A 19,306-nucleotide genomic window follows, 5' to 3' on the forward strand; every position below is an offset into this window, starting at 1 on the left:
AACATCTTATAAAAACATATAGGTAGTGCTGAATCATCGTAATTCAACGATTTAGATGTTTCACTAGATGCAGCGCATGCTGCACCAACGAACATCGGTGTCCGCGGAGTCCGCACTCCAATGTCCCAATCCGATTTAGACGCAGTCACTTTTTAACCGACTTCGAAAAAAGGAGGAGGTTCTCAATTAGTCTGAATCTTTTTTTTTTACAAACATAGATAAGTTAGAACCATCGATTTTAGAATCGCCCTCCTAGTTCGAACAAACGATAAGATACCTGCCTATAATACACAAAGTGTAACCAGAACGCTAGAAAAATCGAAGGCAGGTGATGATTATTGATAAGATACCACAAAAAAAGCGAAAATATAATTCCTGCATTTTTTAAAAGTTCACAATAGGTATATTGCAAATAAAACATTTGACTTTCGCTAAAGGTCAATGAACTATGCATAAGTAGGCCACTCAGATGCTGCGTCGTCATCGAATTTTGCACGCTATGCATTGCGGGTTTGAAGAATACTATATCACTAAAACTACAAAATAAGGCAATTTATTTATTTAGGTTATTTGGCATTGGATTGGGTTTGGTAGAAAATAATTTAATTTAAGTACATATTAGTAATATGTGATTAACGTAGTAGGTAGCACGAAAGTTTTATTTCTATTCTATTTCATTTTAATTTTATTTCATTATTGTATTCATTTCTATTATATTATTTGTAATTACTGCGTGCTATTGTTTGTTAGTCCTAATAAATAAAATAAAATAACGCTAAGTTTTTGCAAGCGTTCTAGTTACACCCTGTGTACTTAAATATGATAACATGAATAGTAATTAATTATTTAGTTACCGCACTAGTGCCTAAAGCGGATTACGATTGACAAAAGTGCGGAGTGCGGACACCGATGTTCGTTGGAACATGTCACCATAAAGGATCACATATCATTATGTCGCTGTTGTAGTGAGATATAGCTAAGGAGATGGTGGCAATTTCGATACAAGTAAACGATTATTATCTATCTAACCAGCCAAATGCGAGTCAGACTCGCGCATCGAGGGTTCCGTACTCAGGTATTGGTTACTGACATTTTGCACGATAAATCAAACACTATTATGCATAAAAAATAATGAAAATCTGTTTTAGACGGTACGGGTAAAGACCTTTCATATGATACCTCACTTGGTATAGTTATCTTACTTTGAAAATTGAAAATACTAATTCATGTACACATTTTAGTTATTTTAATGATGTAACCGCAAATTCACGGTTTTAGGATTTTTTCCTTTACTTGTGCTAGACTTACCTACCTACCTGCCAAATTTCATGATTCAAATTTCTAGGTCAACGGGAAGTACCCTACAGGTTTTCTTGACATACACGACAGACACACGGACAGACAGATAGATAGATAGACAGGCAGGTATACATACAGACAACAAACTGATCTTATACGGATTCCGTTTTTCTTTTTGAGGCACGAATCTCTAAAAATTGGTAGATTTTACCACAGTTTTAGTGGTTTTACTTTACCTACCTACATACCCAAGTGATTATTTATTAATACCATTAGAACAGAAAATACGCCGTCTGCAAGAGTATGTTTTTGCAAATAGGTACCTACATAAGTGGTATGGGCAGTTATTGAGAACTCCTGTGTCCATTGACTTCTTGTGTCTTTAACTCATTCGCAGACCGCAGTTCAACCGAGTAAACGCGAGTGACAATATATTTTTTTTATATGAAATGGAACTCAACGCGGATATTCCTCCTAATTACCACCTTGGTCACTTCGTTTTAAAGCATTTAGGCCGCCATGCAGATAATGTTTGTCAGGTTAGTTTTGTTTTTATATATTCATAATAGATTTATTTATACTTACACAGATAGACCTACACCTGTCACCTACCTATTATTTTTAGAACGGGAGATCTGTCGCGGTCATTAATTCTTGTTCGAATATGATTTTGTTCTGTATTCCAATGGAACAGAGTACATTTTGGTGTAATTTTAAGTTTACGGATAGCATGCAACTTGACCTAGTCCGTGATTTCGTGAGCGTATGGGTAATTTAATTCAACTGACTTTATCACAATTATTGTAATAATATTAGGTAGGTACCCATTCATTGTTCTCTGTAGTGTAATTAACGGTATCCAATTAAAACATGATCATTTTTGGCAAAGTACATGTTCTAATCTGAATCAGTAGGTATACTTAGGTTCTATAATTGTAAAATGTGGGATTTAATTGAAAAAATAAAATTACCCGTTGCATCTATGTGCAAGAAGTGAAACTTCTTGGGTTCGTGTTCATAATACGTTCGCCATGAATATAGTAACTCATCATCCCGGATATTGTTTAATTTTATAGAATTCCGTCGAATAGCAGAGAAGAAGAGATTTTCAAAATTCTGTCAACTTTATGATTTTTGAGAAGTTTCCTTTCGGTGATTAAGTATTGTAACATCCCCATGTCGATTTTGAAAGAATTCGGGCTAGTAGGAAAGAATTCGGTCAAGTTGCAAAGAATTTCAAAATGACCATTATAGTAGGTACCTACAGCATACCTAGCTTTTTTAAAGTTTTCGTAATGAAAAGGATAAAAACGGAGTGCTTTTAAAGTAACTCTGCTGTCTATATGTCTATTTGTCTGTCTGTCTGTCCGCGTGTCACAGGTCCTTAGCTCGAAGGTAAACAACATGAGTTACAAATCTGAAATTTTGGTATTTAGTGTAAAACGTTGATCCAAAACCGAATAATTCAATGAAATTATTTTTCAGGGGGCACCCATAATTACCTGAAAAAGGAGCCGGATTTTTTCTTACCCTAGCATTTGGGGTATAGTTATCTAGAGCTGACATAGAGTATAGTGTGAATATATTTATATTCTTTTTTATCTTTAAAAATAAAGAAATTTCCCTTGATTGCTCTGGTAGAGGTATCCAAATGTTTACTTTGATTAAGTAGGTCTTTTATCTAGATAGGTAAACAGATTGCCGTACTAAACGCTTTATTTATTTTGTTCTGTACCTATTACCTAATATGTTCTTATAATGCCTCTTACAGACAATTATATTATTACGAAATCCTTGTCGTTATAGTAGATTACCTAGGTGCTTAGGTATTTACTAATCGGGCGCTATGATTTATCTTCGGTATCTTGTGTAAATGTTTTTATGCAGAACTGGAACTTTACTAATGCCTAGGTACTCCATTGTCCGCTGAGTGACTCTACTTCTTCTCTACTACGACTTCGCTTGCGGGGGTATACCTAAATAGATTTTGAAAATTCCCGTGGGGTTTTTTTGGTTTTCCCGACTGGAAAATGTAGACTAGGTATGTGTTACGTAATTCAGGGCATTCCCAAATTGGTTCAGTCACTGTGCCGTGAAGGAATAACAGACATCCAAACTTTCACATTTATAATTATAAGTCTACTCTGGTATTTCTTATTATGAGAGTCACTCAGCGGGTCATGCAGAGTGCATAGAGCTGGATGCTAAGATAGAGTAGGTAAGTTTTGTATAGAAGCACCGCGTTACATTGCGGAAATCCATACACAAGGAAGCAAAATCTTAATTTGCTATAATCCGCTAAACCAGACAAAGTATAGCGCAACATGCAGCATACGATATGCACCGCCCGCCCTCCTACTGCTAAACCTGCAGGAAAAGCCAGCCACCAAGCAAGCAATACGCAGCACCACCACGCAGCACCACACAAATCTCAAAACCACTTGACGCACGTTTCGTTCCAACACCGGAGCATCCTCAGCAGATGTAACCTTTCAATGCCCAATTGCAAGGTGACGATTGTGACAAATGCTGCATGTTGCACCATACATATTTGTCTGGTTGAGCGGATTATAGCAAATTAAGCTTTTGGTTCCTTGTAGAGACTAAGTTTGTAAACAAAACAACATTAATCCAAATCCAGATAGATGCAGCGACAGGTGAAGAGGAGAGTTACGCATCAGTATTAAAACGATCCATCAGATTAGCTAAGGCGTTGAGAGCTTTTGGTGTGAAACCAGGCGATGTAGTGACAATCGGCGGTCCCAACCATTTGGACCTTTGCATACCGTTCTACGCAGCTCTTTTCAACGGTTTGCCGATCGTAGGTGTAGATCCCTATTTTAAATATGGTGAGTATAAGTATTGCCCACCTATGTAGATTAGTAACTTTTCGTTCCTTGTACGAACGAACACGGTTTTGTCTGGGCACAAAATTTTGAGTCTCCAAGGTTCCTCAAAGGTAAGTCCGAACCAAAACACGAAATCATAAGTATGCATTACACCAGTTGTTCCATTGTTGAATTTACTTTGTTTAGCGGAAGGGGAATGGGAAAAAGACAAGCCTGACATTGACATTGAGATTTGACATGCCTTTATCACAGCCTACCTTGATAGCTCGAACAGCTGATCAAACCGAGAGTTCCCTCACTGTGCGTCACTGTGCTTTTATATTCTTTATTTTCTTATGCCTTTTTAGGGTAGCAAACCGTTACAAGATTATCCATTTGACTGTCACAGAGATTTTTCATTTTAAAATGTGTCTTGTTTTTAGACGAAGTGAGGAAACTGTTGAAGCTAACAAGTCCAAGGATAGCATTTTGCCAGAACGAATCGTACGACACATACGCTAAGGCTGCAGAGGATCTCAGGTTGGACGTGAAACTGGTGACTTTCGATGAAGGAGAATGTACAATGAGAAAGTTTATTGAACAGTATTGTAAACCAGGTGCCGATGATGAGTTTCAGTAAGTCTATTTGTACAGTAGTTTTTTTATTGAGGTTTTTTTTGCAGAGCGACAATCAGATGTACTGGCAAGTAATGATGTAGCCTAAAATGGAGGGCGCTTGCCTAGAAGGTTATGTCTATTCGACGGTACCCATATTAAAATTTGAGTGGAACACTGACGCCGGAAGGGCGTTCCATATTCTAGCGGTTAAAATTAGAAACGAGGAGGCAAATCGCTTCGTACCTACGTGACCGTTGAAATTGGACTACGTACGGGTGCAGACCTTGGCGATGCTTTGCGGTCTTGTGGAATGTGGAGTCGTCATCTGTTTTGACTTTCATCTTGTCTTCTTACAGGATAGCAGAATTTGACCAAGACAAAGTGTACGCCTTTCTCGTTAGCACCAGTGGCACCTCGGGCAAAGTGAAACTGGCTGCTTTCAAACACAGACAACTGCTGGACAAACTTATGTGGCTGGGTCAACTGCAGTTACATATTAAAGAACCGTAAGATTAAAAGAGATCTTTAATAAGATTAGTAGCAGGCGTTATTTTGCGGAAGTCCATGATATTCAAGGAAGGTGGAGAGGCTCCGGCCGTGCCTAGTTATCTCCCTATTGGCAAAGCCGTACCGCCAAACGATTTGGTGATCCGATGCGATGTCGTGTAGGAACCAATGGGGTAGGCATGGGTTTAATAAAAACTGCCATACCTCTTCCATCCAGGTTAGCTCGCTTCCATCTTAGACTGCATCACCACTTACCACCAGGTGAGATTGCAATCAAAGGCTAACTTGTATCTGAATAATAATAATAGTTACAGGGATGTCTCTAAGTTAAAAATTAATATTTTGAAGAGAACGAAGCAAGAAGAAGTCACTGGTCCTGTCACCAGTTAATTGGATATCGAAATACTTCACGTTGTTAACAGCGCCGGCTGTGGGGGGGGAGACCACATTGCAGACGTCTATCCCGGACAACTTGGACCATGTCATAGATATCATAAACAAATACAGAGTAAGTAGAAGTTTTTACTAAAATGCTCTACCGTCATCCGTCTATCATCTATCATCGATGCATCTATCACATTTCAGTCATGTTTCACACATATTGCCAGTTTTGAATCAAAAATAAAGTTTTTGATGTAAGAAAAATATAAAAAAATCGGTCAAGTTCGAGTCAGACTCGCACACGAAGGCTTCCGTACCATCGTACAAGATATACTAAACAAGATATAAAAAACTAAAAAGTGTTTTTATTTTTTTTTTATTTTTATGGCAGCCATTTTTAAATTAATTGTTGTTATAGCGGCAATAAAAATCATATTCTGTGGAAATTTCTACTCTCTACCTATTACGGTATTCACAAGATACAGCTCGCTAAGAGACAGACAGACGGATGGACGAACGGACAATGCAAACTTAGTATCTAATAGAGTACGTTGGCAATCTTCGGACGGAACCCTAAAAATAAGACCTGCACTGCGATAGAGAGATCGTTAAACCTCTTAATGGAACCTTAATATATTTAAAGTAGGTATATTTTGTATTTTTACAGCCCGAAATAACATTTTTCAGCCCCTCAATGATAGCATGTCTATTAGCTCGGAAGGATGAAGTCGATCTCACTTGTTTCGGATGCGTTGCGATTGGAGGATCAAAAATTTATCAAGACGTACTTTCAGAATTCAAGGTATTTCTATAGGATATTTTGTTTAACTTATGTACTTACTTGTGATAAAAAAATGGCTAGGCCGACTATAATACCTAGACATAGGTATCTGACATGCTTCCTGAGAAAGGGTTTTTCAAAATTTATTCAAGCGAAGTGAGGTGGATCAGCTGGTTTAAGTAGGTAATCCTTTTTTTTCAGAAACTCCTTGCCAAAAATTGTTTTGTCATGGAAGCGTATGGTCAGACCGAAATGATTGGGCCCATCCTTGCTCCGAACCCGTTTGGACCTGCTGGTAGTTGTGGGGTGCCGTCAGATGGGTACATTATTAAGGTATCGTCTATACTAAAGGTGCCCACGCACTCGAACTGCACTGCAGCGGAACTGCGCGTCGCGTCAGCGCCCCGCACGATAGTCTCAGTGCAGTTCAAGTGCGTGGGCACCTTTAGCCCGTTTTTTCCTAGTGTGCTTAAACGATAAACAAAATAGCAGTAACCCCCTCGGAGAAACCCGTCTGCGACCCGATTTCTCCCGGCACTTCAGACCTTCCTGAGTTAGGTTTTTCGCTCGTATCATGATTTCATTGTCAGTTAGCGATACCAAGGTCGTTGGGCCGTGTATACAGTGCGCCTCTTACGCATATCATGCGAGAAGCTGCCTACTTTAATCTTTGAATTTTAATCTAAGAAAAACTAAAGTAAACCTACCTAAGCTACCTATTTTCTTAAATAGTTGTTTATTTAAGTATTACTGTATGATGCCTGCGACTTTGTAGATTTAATTTTTTTTAATCCCGTTGGAAAAGTTCGATTTTCCGGGAATGAAAAGTTACCTGTGTAAATAAAAAGTAATCCGTCTTCAGGACGCAAGCTATCTTTATACCAAATTACATCAAATTGGTTAAACTGACGGGTCATGAAATGAAAACAAACAGACGGACAGATAGATACACTTTCACATTTATAGTTAGAGACAGTTTCTAGCAGTCATGACATTTTAATAGATAAGACTTCTTTTTAGTTGGTGGATCCAAATACCGGAGAAGAAATAAAAGATGCAAACGTGAGCGGTGAAATGTGGGTGAAAGGGACCAGTTTTTCGGTTAGTAGCAAACTTGGGCTTTGTGAATTCTGCGTGGGATCCAGAAAGTGATCGCTCGCGTTGGTTGCGTCAATGAATGTCGGTGGCTTGTACTGTTGGAGTCAGGGGAAAGAGCTCTGGATGACAGAGGAGGCGATGAATTAACGCATGGGCGCTTTCACTTTTTTTTTATTCCGCGCAGGAAACGAAACCTTGATTGACGAACCAATAACGGGACAGCATAGAGTCACCCCGCAACACCGCTTTTCACTTCATATCATCAAAATGATAGATTAATAAATCATTCACTGTACAGGTTTAAAGTTAGAGTCTCTTTTACTCTCTGAGATATTAGTAAAGCCAAGAGTCCCAAGTGTAGGAAAAAACTATAGGAAAGTGTGTAATATGAAATCTTTATGCGCTGTTTGCCAAAAATACCAATTTTCAAGTTACGACTACCTAGCGCATAACGATTCCCGCGCGAATTTCGCCACAGTTTCAACCAAGCTTTATATTTTTTTTTACTAACTACTAACTTTACTTAAAACCAAATTTTGCCGCGGTTTAATATTTACTTTCTACTATTTATGACTATTTTTCATGTAAATAAAGGAATACTACAATGATCCGGAAGAAACTGCCCAGGCGTTCACCGAGGACGGTTTTTTCAAAACGGGGGATTTGTTATACCGCGACGAGGACAATAATTACTACTTTGTGGACCGAATTAAGGCTTTGATTAAGTACAGGAATTCTCACGTAAGTCCTATCTTTAATTTAATTATTTGAAGACTTCCCATGGCCATTTTCTTCGACATTTTAACTTCTATGACTCAGCATTTGTGAAATCTGTTTGTCTAATATTTGGAATATCGATTCGGAATGAAATCAATATGAAATTGGAATTTTATAATATATCGGCCCATACCGAGGATTGTCAACTGTGCAAATTTTAATTTGTCTATGTTCTGCTATGAACATCTAACTATCGGTTATCTTGACAAAATTTTGCCTATTTTTCCGAAGCGGTGAATAGTTTGTAGCTCTGCTGTGGATTTCCTCCTTTTGAAAATGTAGTTATCCAACTGATTCTTATGCCGCGCTGCATTTGTATCGATACGCCGCCGCAGTCACCATTTTGAGGAGTTGCAGATACCAAGATACCTTATACCTACCTAGTCTCTATGTAAGAGCTTACTTACACATAGTTCACACGTAGCTTCAGGTTAAACTATAACAAACCTTTTATAACCTCAATAGCTCAACGGTTAAGGAGCGGACTGAAATCCGAAAGGTCGGCGGTTCAAATCCCACCCGTTGCACTATTGTCGTACCCACTCCTAGCACAAGTTTTACACTTATTTGGAGGAGAAAGGGGAGAAGGGGTCATGGCTTAAACATTTTTTTTTTTTTAAACTTACGTTACAGGTTATACCAGCGGAATTAGAAGAAGTAATAATCCGACATTCAGGAGTGAAGGAGGTGTGTGTAGTTGGCATCGACGACCCCATCGACGGCCAGCGACCGTTAGCCTGTGTGGTGAGAGAGAAAGGTTCTGACGTCACTGCACAGGAGATACAGGACTTAGTAGCAAGTGAGATATTTTTCCACATAATTTGTAACTACCTGCATTTAACAATAATTTTCACAGATTTAATTTAAATAGAAACTGCCATATCCATTTCAAGATAGCCTGCTTCCATCTTAGACTGCGTCCTCACTTACCACCAGATGAGATCGCAGTCCAGGGCTAACTTGTAAAGAAATAAAAAAAAGCCAGATTTCTTTCTTTATTCTTTCTTTATTTGCATTCATCGTAAAAATATTACAACATGAAGCCCTGTCAGGGAGTTGCAAAGTACCTAAGTACTTTCTTTTCTTTTTTTCAGGCAATCTATCGATAAAAAAGGAGCTGCGTGGAGGCGTCGTATTCTTAGATAGTCTACCCTACACATCTACAGGAAAACTATGTAGAAGTAAAATCAAAGAGCTCGCTGAAAACATCGTGAAGGCAAATTAAATAATTTAAACTTGTATTTTGTTTAATAAATAAATTATTAAAACTACTTGCGAAGGGTTTTTATTTCTCACTAAATAGATAGATAATACCTACTTATAGACGAAAGTTCGTCAGCGTTGAATTAGATTTTCGAAAATCTTGTGAAAATTCTTTGATTTTCTGGCATACAAGTGTAAATTAAAAATTTTCAACACCCCCGACAAGTGAAGGTTACAGTAACTAGAAAAGAGCTAATAACTTTCAAACGGATGAACCGATTTTCTTGGACTATTCCGCGCCTACGATCCAAAGTATCTGAGTTTTCCAAAACATCATTTTCAAATAAATAATTATGTACCTAGGCAACGTACATCTTGACAGCTTGACATTTTTCAATTGACACTTAAATATTATGAACCTAAGGGTTATCTAATTTTCTTTTCTACAAGAAAACTAGAAAAGAGCTGATAACTTTTAAACGGCTGAACCAATTTTTTTAGATTATAGCTAAGAACACTCTCGATCAAGCCACCTTTCAAACAAAAAAAAGTAAATTAAAATCGGTTCATTCGTTTAGGCGCTACGATGCTACAGACAGATACACAGATACACAGGTACACAGATACACACGTCAAACTTATAACACCCCTCTTTTTGGGTCGGGGGTTAAAAAAGGAGTTTTGTGGGTTAAAATGTCAATGTCCACGTCCAGGTCTTTAAGTATATAATATTGTATCTATACAAAAAATCACGTCGCTCTGTTGAGGCGTGATTGAAGGAAAAACCAACAAACAAATACTTTTTATATTTTTCATATACCTACCATGATTCAACCCATTTTCTTTATCTGAACATAGTCAAAGAAATAAGTAACATTTATGGACACTGCATTTACGAAAAAATCTAAAATGATTAGATAACAAACTTCATATTATATTATCACAAAGTATTAGGTGCATATTATTGTTCGTATCTCTCTGTCTGTATATTTACTACTTATCTATAGATATCTACCAATTACTTAATACTTATATACTATAATAAAATTGGTAATTGGAAGATGTCTGTACATTCTATATAATTTGAAATTTTTAATCGAATTTTCATGTAGAGCCTAAAACAGAATTTTTAATTTTTTCTCTGTCTGTCTGTACTTACATGCTTGCCGCTGAACCTACTGAATGGATTTGAATTTCGAATGCAACTTGGCATACCTATAGTACAAACTATAGATATAGTTATACTTGATGATGATGGAGTCCTTTTATTCCTTCGTGGAACTTGGGCTGCAGCAGTGGCTGCTGCCTTCACATGGTTCTACGAGAGTCCCACTCTTTTTAGGTCTGCTTCAATGGACCTCCTTAAGGTATTGGTTGGTCGACCAGGTCTCCTTCGACGGGCAGGCTGGCATTGAAACGCCACTTGAGTAGCATTTTATTCATCTCTTCGCTTAAAATGCCCGACCCATCGTCGTCGCCTCGGAACTATTTCCTTGTATAAATAAAAAAAAAAACTTAATATAAGCAATTTTAAATCAAAACTATTCAAACTTTTCTTAAATAGGTGCTATTACACGGTAAATGCGTTCTTCGAGGCTAATATCAATACCATAGTATAATATTTTGTTACTTTGTTCTATCTCTTCTATTGTAATATCTATTTCCTGATTTTTATGAAAGACGTAATGTAATTGACTCCTAATTTTGTTTGACATTAATTTAATTTAATTTTTTTTGTTTACCTTACATATTTTCACACTATTAATTTAGTAGAAAGTTAAGGCGTCTAATTATAAATTTTCATCTTTCTTGTACAAACTTTCTGGCAAATAAATTACCTTATCTTATCTTATCTTATACCGGGTATACATATTATATACTTACCTATCACAATATTTGGATGGAATAGGTAAGCCAACTCGGGCGAAGCCAGGGAAGTTCAATTAGGTAGGCAATTAAATATTACATTTTATCTGCGAATTTTACACTCTCTATAATCTAATATATAACTCTATATCGGTGTGTGATGTTGTGGGCGCTTGTGCCAGTTCTGATTTGACTTGCGGTCGAGGAACAACTGAAACATTTAATATTTACTAATTGCAATGAGTATTAAAGATTATCCACCTAACTTCCACTTCGGACATATAGCTTTCAATCGTTTGGGTCTCCATCCAGATCGTGTTTGTCAGGTTTGTCATATTTTTTTTAATAACGATGCCATGTGAAAATCAAAAGGAATACGGGTTTAATGAAAAAAAAAATGCACAATTGTATTAAACTTAGGTAGGTATTTACTTATTATTAAAAAGAAATTAGCATAGTTTATCTAATCGTTTGAGTTATTTGTCTAAAGTCTATTGATGATGCTTTTATCGCAAATCAATAATTAGTTTTATCTAAAGCACATTTTTTACTAAGGGATATAAATTATATTATAGTAGTATAAAATAGACAATACAGAAATACAGTTTACAATAATTCGCATAGAGTTAAAAATAGGTAGGAATGTTGGGAACGCCAATATAAATGAATTGTGAAAAGTCCCCATCGATCCCTACATTTGTAAAAAAAATAATTTAAGGTCAAAGATCACAAAAATGGTTTTTTTTGCGCGGTCCGCCTGTTGCCAACCGCTGATATAGAATCTACCATTTCTTTGTAGGTCTAGGTACCTATTTGTGTTATTGTTTAGCGTGTGGATCAGATTCGACTTATAATCGTTGGTCGGTGTTTTTCTGAATCCAGATAGATGCAGCAACTGGTGCAGAAGAGAGTTATGGATCAGTATTTAAGCGATCCATCAGATTAGCACAAGCATTGAGAGCATATGGATTAAAACCGGGAGACGTGGTGGCCACAGGTGGTCCTAACCATTTGGATATTTTCATACCAAACTTTGCAGCCCTTTTCAACGGTATGCCGATTGTTGGCGTCGATCCGTATTATAAATATGGTAAGCCAAATGCTAGTCTTGTATACAGCTGTAACCAGAACGTTAGCAAAAAATATTATTATGCTATCTTCACACTGTCCAATGCCAATAACCATTTGCCTTATCTTGTAGTTTGATTTAGTATTTTTCAAACCCGCAATGTCTAGCGTGCAAAACTCGGGTCAATGCCCCTCCTACGAGGCGGCATTGACTTCGAGTGACCTATTTACGGAACGTTCGTTGACCTCTACCGTAAATCAGATGTTTTATTTGCAATTAATAGTGAACTTTTAAAAAAACACGATTTTTAAATTTTTTTTTCGTTTTTTTTTTGTGGTATCTTATCATTAATCATTAGTACTACTTATTACCTGCCTTCGTTTTTGCTAGCGTTCTGGTTACACCGTTTACCTATTGTTGGTGTGATGCAAGTTATCTCTGTTCCAAACATCATCAAGATCGTTTTTTTGTTATCTCTCACGATTCAAACTAGGATGCTTAAAAAAGTGGTCGTAGGACTCAACAGAAGTTATGAGCGTTTAAAAAGCAATTAAATATCACTTGCTTAAAGCGAGCATCGTTAAACGATGAAGCAAAATATTTTGAGGAAACTGCACTCCTGAGAGCTCTCCATAATGTTCTCAAAATATATATGCTGTCTGCATATCCACACTTGCCCAGCGTGGTAGACTATTTCCAAATCCTTGGTGTGAAACGGTGATGAGATCATGATGACGATGCACCAAAAAAGGGCTTCCTCTTAAACTTCGAGTGTCGAGACAACAGTCCTTTTTTAACTCCCGACCCAAAAAGAGGGGTGTTATAAGTTTGACGTGTGTACCTGTGTATCTGTTTGTGGCATCGTAGCTCCTAAACTAATGAACCGATTTTAGTAGAAAATCGGTTCAGCCGTTTGAAAGTTATCAGCTCTTTTCTAGTTACTGTAACCTTCACTTGTCGGGGGTGTTATCAATTTTTAATTTACACTTGTTCTGACTCTTATCATAGAATCTATTCCAGATAGATGTGTACCTACACTAAAAGTTGCAAGCCCTTTGGAATTAGACTGCGTAGCCGGCAGGAGTATCGATGCAACTCCAATAAATCGAAACTCAAATTATGCCATCAATTTATGTAGACTTTCAATTTATGACATTCAATTTATGTAGACTCTTGTACTTTTATTTTTAGACGAACTGCGAAGGCTCTTTGAGATAACAAAGCCGAAGATAGCGTTTTGCCAAAATGAATCGTACGACACATACGCAAAGGCTGCAGAGGATCTTAAACTGGACGTTAAGTTGGTGACTTTCGATGAAGGAGAATGTACGATGAAAAAGTTTATAGAGATGTACGAGGAATTGGAACCTGTAGAGGATTTTAAGTAAGTTTTTAAAATTAGTAGAATGTAAATGAGCTGGTGTATCATTTGATTACCTTGTTATAACACGTCCTTTTTTTTTTAATTCTTTATTTTGTGATGGGGCTTAATCACTTCGTGATTATGTCGCCCCCATGAGTAAATCAACTTTTATAAAACCTTAATCACTAAAAAAAAACATTATTTGTGAGTATTATACGCACTAAAATTACTGGACTGCAAATAATAATTCACACAACTTCCTCGCCTGCTCCGATAAGGGGCAAGCTAAGAAGCTGTTGCACATCCCCACATCCGGAGCACAAGAGTCAAGAGAAACTACATATAGGTATTATAAACAATCAATGTTATTATCAACAAGTGTAAATGAAAAATTTATAACACCCCCGACAAGTGAAGGTTACAGTAACTAGAAAAGAGCTGATAACTTTCAAACGCTGAACCGATTTTCTTGGATTATAGCTAAGAACACTCTCGATCAAGCCACCTTTCAAACAAAAAAAAACTAAATTAAATCGGTTCATTAGTTTAGGAGCTACGATGCTACAGACAGATACACAGATACACACGTCAAACCTATAACACCCCTCTTTTTGGGTCGGGCGTTAATGAATGACCTAAACTCGAAGGAGTCAATTAACATTAGGAAAATTGGTTAGGCAATTGGTTATAGACCCAAGATCACAACTATATGATCTCTAAACAATTTTATAAGCGAAGGGGAATCACTTAAGATTAGGGAATAATATATTTAATTCAGATTACTTTCTTTTAATTGCAGAGTGGCAGAGTATGACGTAGATAACATATATCCTTATCTTATATCCACAAGTGGTACATCGGGAAAGTTGAAGGTTGCGGCCTATAACACTAAATCGTTACTAATAAAAATTGACTGGTACAAAAAATTTCAGGACCAAGAAACGTAAGATAAGATTACATATACTATTATTACTTAGTAGTAAGATTATTTTCATTGCTCTTTATAGTAATAAGTTGATAGATCAGTAGACATGTCACAATCACACTTCACACTAATCACACTAATTAATATTATAAAATCGAAAGTTTGTGTGTATGTGTGTATGCGTGTGTTTGTACTCTTTCACGCAAAAACTACTGGAAGGATTTGGCTGAAATTTGGAATATTGGAGATAGATAATATCCAGGATTAGCACATAGGCTACTTTTTATCCCGGAAAATCAAAGAGTTCCCAAGGGATTTCGAAAAACCTAAATCCACGCGGACGAAGTCGCGGGCATCATCTAGTAATAAATAATCAGAAATTTGTCCGGCTTAGCGGATTATAACAAATTAAGTTTTTGGTTCGTTGTATATCATGGACTTCCGCAAAGTAACGCCTACTTCTATACAACCTAACAGAGGCATCAAGAAGACGTTGCACATGTCCCCAGTGAATTGGGCATCATCTAACTTCGTGCCATTAACTGTGGCTGCTTCAGGAGGTATAAGGCTACAAACTTCCAATCCGGATAGCTTTGACGGCGTTATAGACATGATCAATAAATATAGAGTAAGTAAAAGTAACTTTTTACCCGACTGTGGCATAGACAAAAGGAAGGGTTATGATTTTAGCAGTCTATGTATGTATGTATGTATGTGGGTATGTATGTTTGTATCCAGATTCTGTGTGTTTCACCGTAGAAAGGACGAATTCTAACTTCTTCTTAAACTAGATCTTGTTTCATAAGATGTCTTGCTAATAGCCTGTCATTGTTTTTACAGCCCGAAATAGCGCAGTTCAACCCTGCAAATTTAGGATGCCTGTTAGCTCGGCACAATGAAGTCGATCTAACTTGCTTCCAAAGGATCAATGTTGTAGGATCTAAACTTTATCCTGATATTAAAGCAGAATTTAAGGTATTTCAGATTTTATAATTAGGTACGCTATAGGGTAGCTACTATTAGGTCGCCAGCGCACTGGGCGACTACAACCGCAACTATGGTCGCAGTCGCGGTCGCTTCTGCGCGACCTAGAAAACACAAGTCGCGACCAAGTTTTAATTCAGTTTAAATCATGAGTAACCCCGATTCGGCTGTGTTAGCTTAGTACTATTTTTTGTGTTGCCGGAAAAAGGCAAGAAACATAATAAACGTTTTTTTTGAAGTCAGTTAAAAATATAATCATTTTTTAAGTTAACCGACTCCAAAAAAGGATGTGGTTCTCAATTCGATGTGTTTTTAACATGAATTACAGCTGCTACTCTATAACTTGAAATAAATTGTACCTACGTTTTCCAGAAACTTCTTGCCAGTGATTGCATATTGATGGAAACTTATGGCCAAACAGAAACGATCGGGGCGGTTCTAGCACCGAACATCTCCGGACCCCTTGGCTCTTGTGGGAGGCCTATAGACCTCTACAGTATTAAGGTACACGTATTTTGCCATTCTCATTTTTTTTTTTCAATGGTTGACAGTTTGTTAAAAACGAATAATAAGTAATTGCTCATTTCCAAGATTCTGATTTGATCAAATTTTTTTACAAGCCCACAATATCGCAGCGACAAAGTCCTGAAAGTGTCGGGTTCCATAATATACATATTTTATTACAAATTTTCATATTTAAGAATGTACAGGAGAGGTGTCTGTTTGCTAGACCGTATCAATAAGGAAATTTTCCCTCCGAGCAGTGTTATGCTCTGGGTGTCAGCTGAGCCAACGGTTGTCCTTAGCACGTAAAATGTTTAACAAAACGTTTTTATTTCTATGGTGGAAGATTAATCATCCAGTTTAAAAAATGAAGGATGTCGTAATTGAGATAAGAAAATAAAGTTATAGGAAGAAATAAATATAAAAAATAATAATTAAAAGCTACCAACTCGTATATATTATTATTCCATCAAAATTTATCCATTCGAACCATCGATTTCCATCAAAATTTATTTATTTATTGAAAATCTTTGACTATATTGATTTCTACGGCGACACTTTTGCTACTTTATCGCCGCGACATTGTAGTGACTATGTATGTAGTTAGCCTTAAATTTTAATGTTTGTTTTTTAGTTAGTGGATCCAGATACTGGTGTGGAAATAAAGGAATCAAACGTCACTGGTGAAATGTATGCTAAAGGACCCTGTTTTTCGGTCAGTAGGTAACATACTATGTAAAACACGTAAATACATACACGTAAATATCATACTAGCCGATGCCAGCGACTTCGCCCGCGTGGATTAAGGGTTTTCGGAATTCCCGTGGGAACTCTTTGATTTTGCGGGATAAAAGTAGCCTATGTGCTAATCCAGGATATTATCTATATCCACTCCAAATTTCAGCCAAATCCGTCAAGTAGTTTTTGCGTGAAGGAGTAACAAACATACACACACACACATACACACAAACTTTCGCCTTTATAATATTAAGTGTGAAATAAGCAATAAAGATGTTTACATAAATAAATAATTTATTATTATTAATTACAGTGTTACTACAACGATCCAGAAGAAACAGCAAAGTGGTTTACAGAAGACGGCTTCTACAAAACGGGAGATTTATTATACCGCGATAAGGACAACAATTACTACTTCGTTGACCGATGCAAAACTTTAATGAAATACCGAGCCTACCATGTGAGCAGAATTCATTTTAAAAACCTTACCTTCACGCTTAGATTTCTATTTTATTTTATTTTTAGTGTTTGTGATTATTGAAGTCGGTTTTTTTTTTTAATATGTAACCACTCATGATAGTATTACTCACGCATTGGACCCCCAAAGGATTCCAGCTGCGGTGGTTGGACGGAGGGCACTGGCCCGATACGAAGTTTATACCAGAAAATGAAAGAGATCCAAAAACATTTTTGTAAACCTAAATCTAGACAGACAAAGTTGCAGGGGATCACCTAGCTAGTAGAAAATAAAGCAGCCAATTATTGTTACCCTTGTAAAACTTGTCTGCTTTTACAGATATATCCAGCAGAATTAGAAGAATTAATAATCAAGCACCCTGGTGTGAAAGACGTATGCGTGACCGGCATCGACGACCCTGTTGATGGTCAGAGACCAGTAGCCTGTGTTGTGAGACAAGAAGATTCTGATGTCACCGCACAGGAGATAAAGGACTTAATAATAAGTGAGATTTTTTCATATTGCGTTGCAAATGCGTTTGGACCGGCGCCGGCCGGCCACACAGGACGCGTAAGCGTAGACGTAGCGCGTACCATTGCGTTGTAAACTTGTAATGTATGGAACTGTATGAGATATGGCATATCATTTGCTTGGCATGAGCGTTCGCGTAGACGTAATGCGTGCAGTTATGTCTGCGGATTCACGCACGTCACTACGCGCCTGTCAAGTGTACGTGCTTGGTGTGAATCGGCTTTTAACTTTAAAATTATCAACAATTTCTATAAAATGTCATCCAAATCACTGTAACGAGGCAGGGTACCCAGAACGCGGGCTACGTTACCTCGTTGAATGGCCAGACTAATATGCTGACCAAAGTAACGATCAGACCTCCGGTCACCCGTGGATTCTACAAGACGGGATGACAGGTCCTTAAAAAAGAATCTGGCATTCTCCCCCCACGAACCCATGGTCTCCTCCCCAAAAGGCACAAATATGAAATTATTCTCTTCATTTTCATATTTGCGCCTCTTGGCCCTTTCCGTCTTAGAGTGTACTTGTAATTTCTATATTGTCATCTTAATTTTGAATCGTAATTTCTGTAAAATTACTTTTCAGAAAATCTATCGAAAAACAAGGAACTGCGAGGGGGTGTGATATTTCTCGACAGTCTACCCTATACATCTACGGGGAAAATTCAAAGAAGCAAAGTTAAAGAGATAGCTATGATGAATGCTAAAAGAGAATAAATGTTGGCATTTGTTCCAAATAATAAATTATTTTGTTAAAAGTACATAAGATGCAAACATTTATTCTCTCTTAGAATTCCTAAGTTTATAATACCTTGGTACCTAATTGTAATCAATGTACGTTTTAGCCTAAATGTATGTATGCGAAGCACTTTTTCATATTAAAAATGATACCATTTGAATATATAAATAAACACGTTTATTCTTTTATTGGTGTTATCAGTTATCACTTGTCACACACAGTTCCATTCGGCATTACGTCGATGATAAAAATTATCCATTTTCATTAACAGGGCTCTATCCGTCACTCGTTTCATACAATCGTAGTTCCAATTTCATTTGAATATTAAGCAACCAAAGTCCATGAAATTTTGCAGACATTTTCTAGAAACTAATATCTGTGTCTGTGGTGTTTTAGATTTTTCTAAAAATATGAAGTTTTAAAATTACAGGGACTCAAAGATTTGTAAGAAAATTTTTAAGACCGCGTAACTTTGAAACCGAATATTTTAACAGAAATCTGGAAAACCACAGACATAGATATTAGTTTCTAGAATATGCCTGCAAAATTTCATGGTCTTTTGCTTAATATTCAAATGAAATTGGAACTACGATTGTATGAAACGAGTGACGGAGAGAGCCCTCTTAAAACCAAGTTAAA

The 19,306-nt window shown here is 37.0% G+C and overlaps 1 protein-coding gene across 2 annotated transcripts; it reads left to right on the top strand.

Moving 5' to 3' along the window:
- Positions 1–1,673: 1,673 nt before the first annotated feature.
- On the top strand, positions 1,674–18,727 carry LOC123871013 (luciferin 4-monooxygenase-like). Of its 2 annotated transcripts, none has more exons than XM_045914537.1 (11): positions 1,674–1,838; positions 12,241–12,448; positions 13,619–13,811; positions 14,590–14,733; positions 15,193–15,343; positions 15,556–15,690; positions 16,072–16,203; positions 16,838–16,918; positions 17,255–17,401; positions 17,738–17,903; positions 18,515–18,727. In XM_045914537.1, exons 1-11 carry the CDS (start codon positions 1,749–1,751, stop codon positions 18,643–18,645), a joined length of 1,578 nt encoding a protein of 525 aa, XP_045770493.1. In that variant the 5' UTR covers positions 1,674–1,748; the 3' UTR covers positions 18,646–18,727. The 2 variants fall into 2 exon arrangements, with proteins under 2 accessions (XP_045770493.1, XP_045770494.1); XM_045914538.1 differs by lacking the exon at positions 1,674–1,838 and adding an exon at positions 11,527–11,684.
- The last annotated feature ends 579 nt before the right edge of the window (positions 18,728–19,306 follow it).

This window comes from Maniola jurtina, chromosome 13 (genome assembly GCF_905333055.1).
Source record: "Maniola jurtina chromosome 13, ilManJurt1.1, whole genome shotgun sequence".
NCBI lineage: Eukaryota > Metazoa > Arthropoda > Insecta > Lepidoptera > Nymphalidae > Maniola > Maniola jurtina.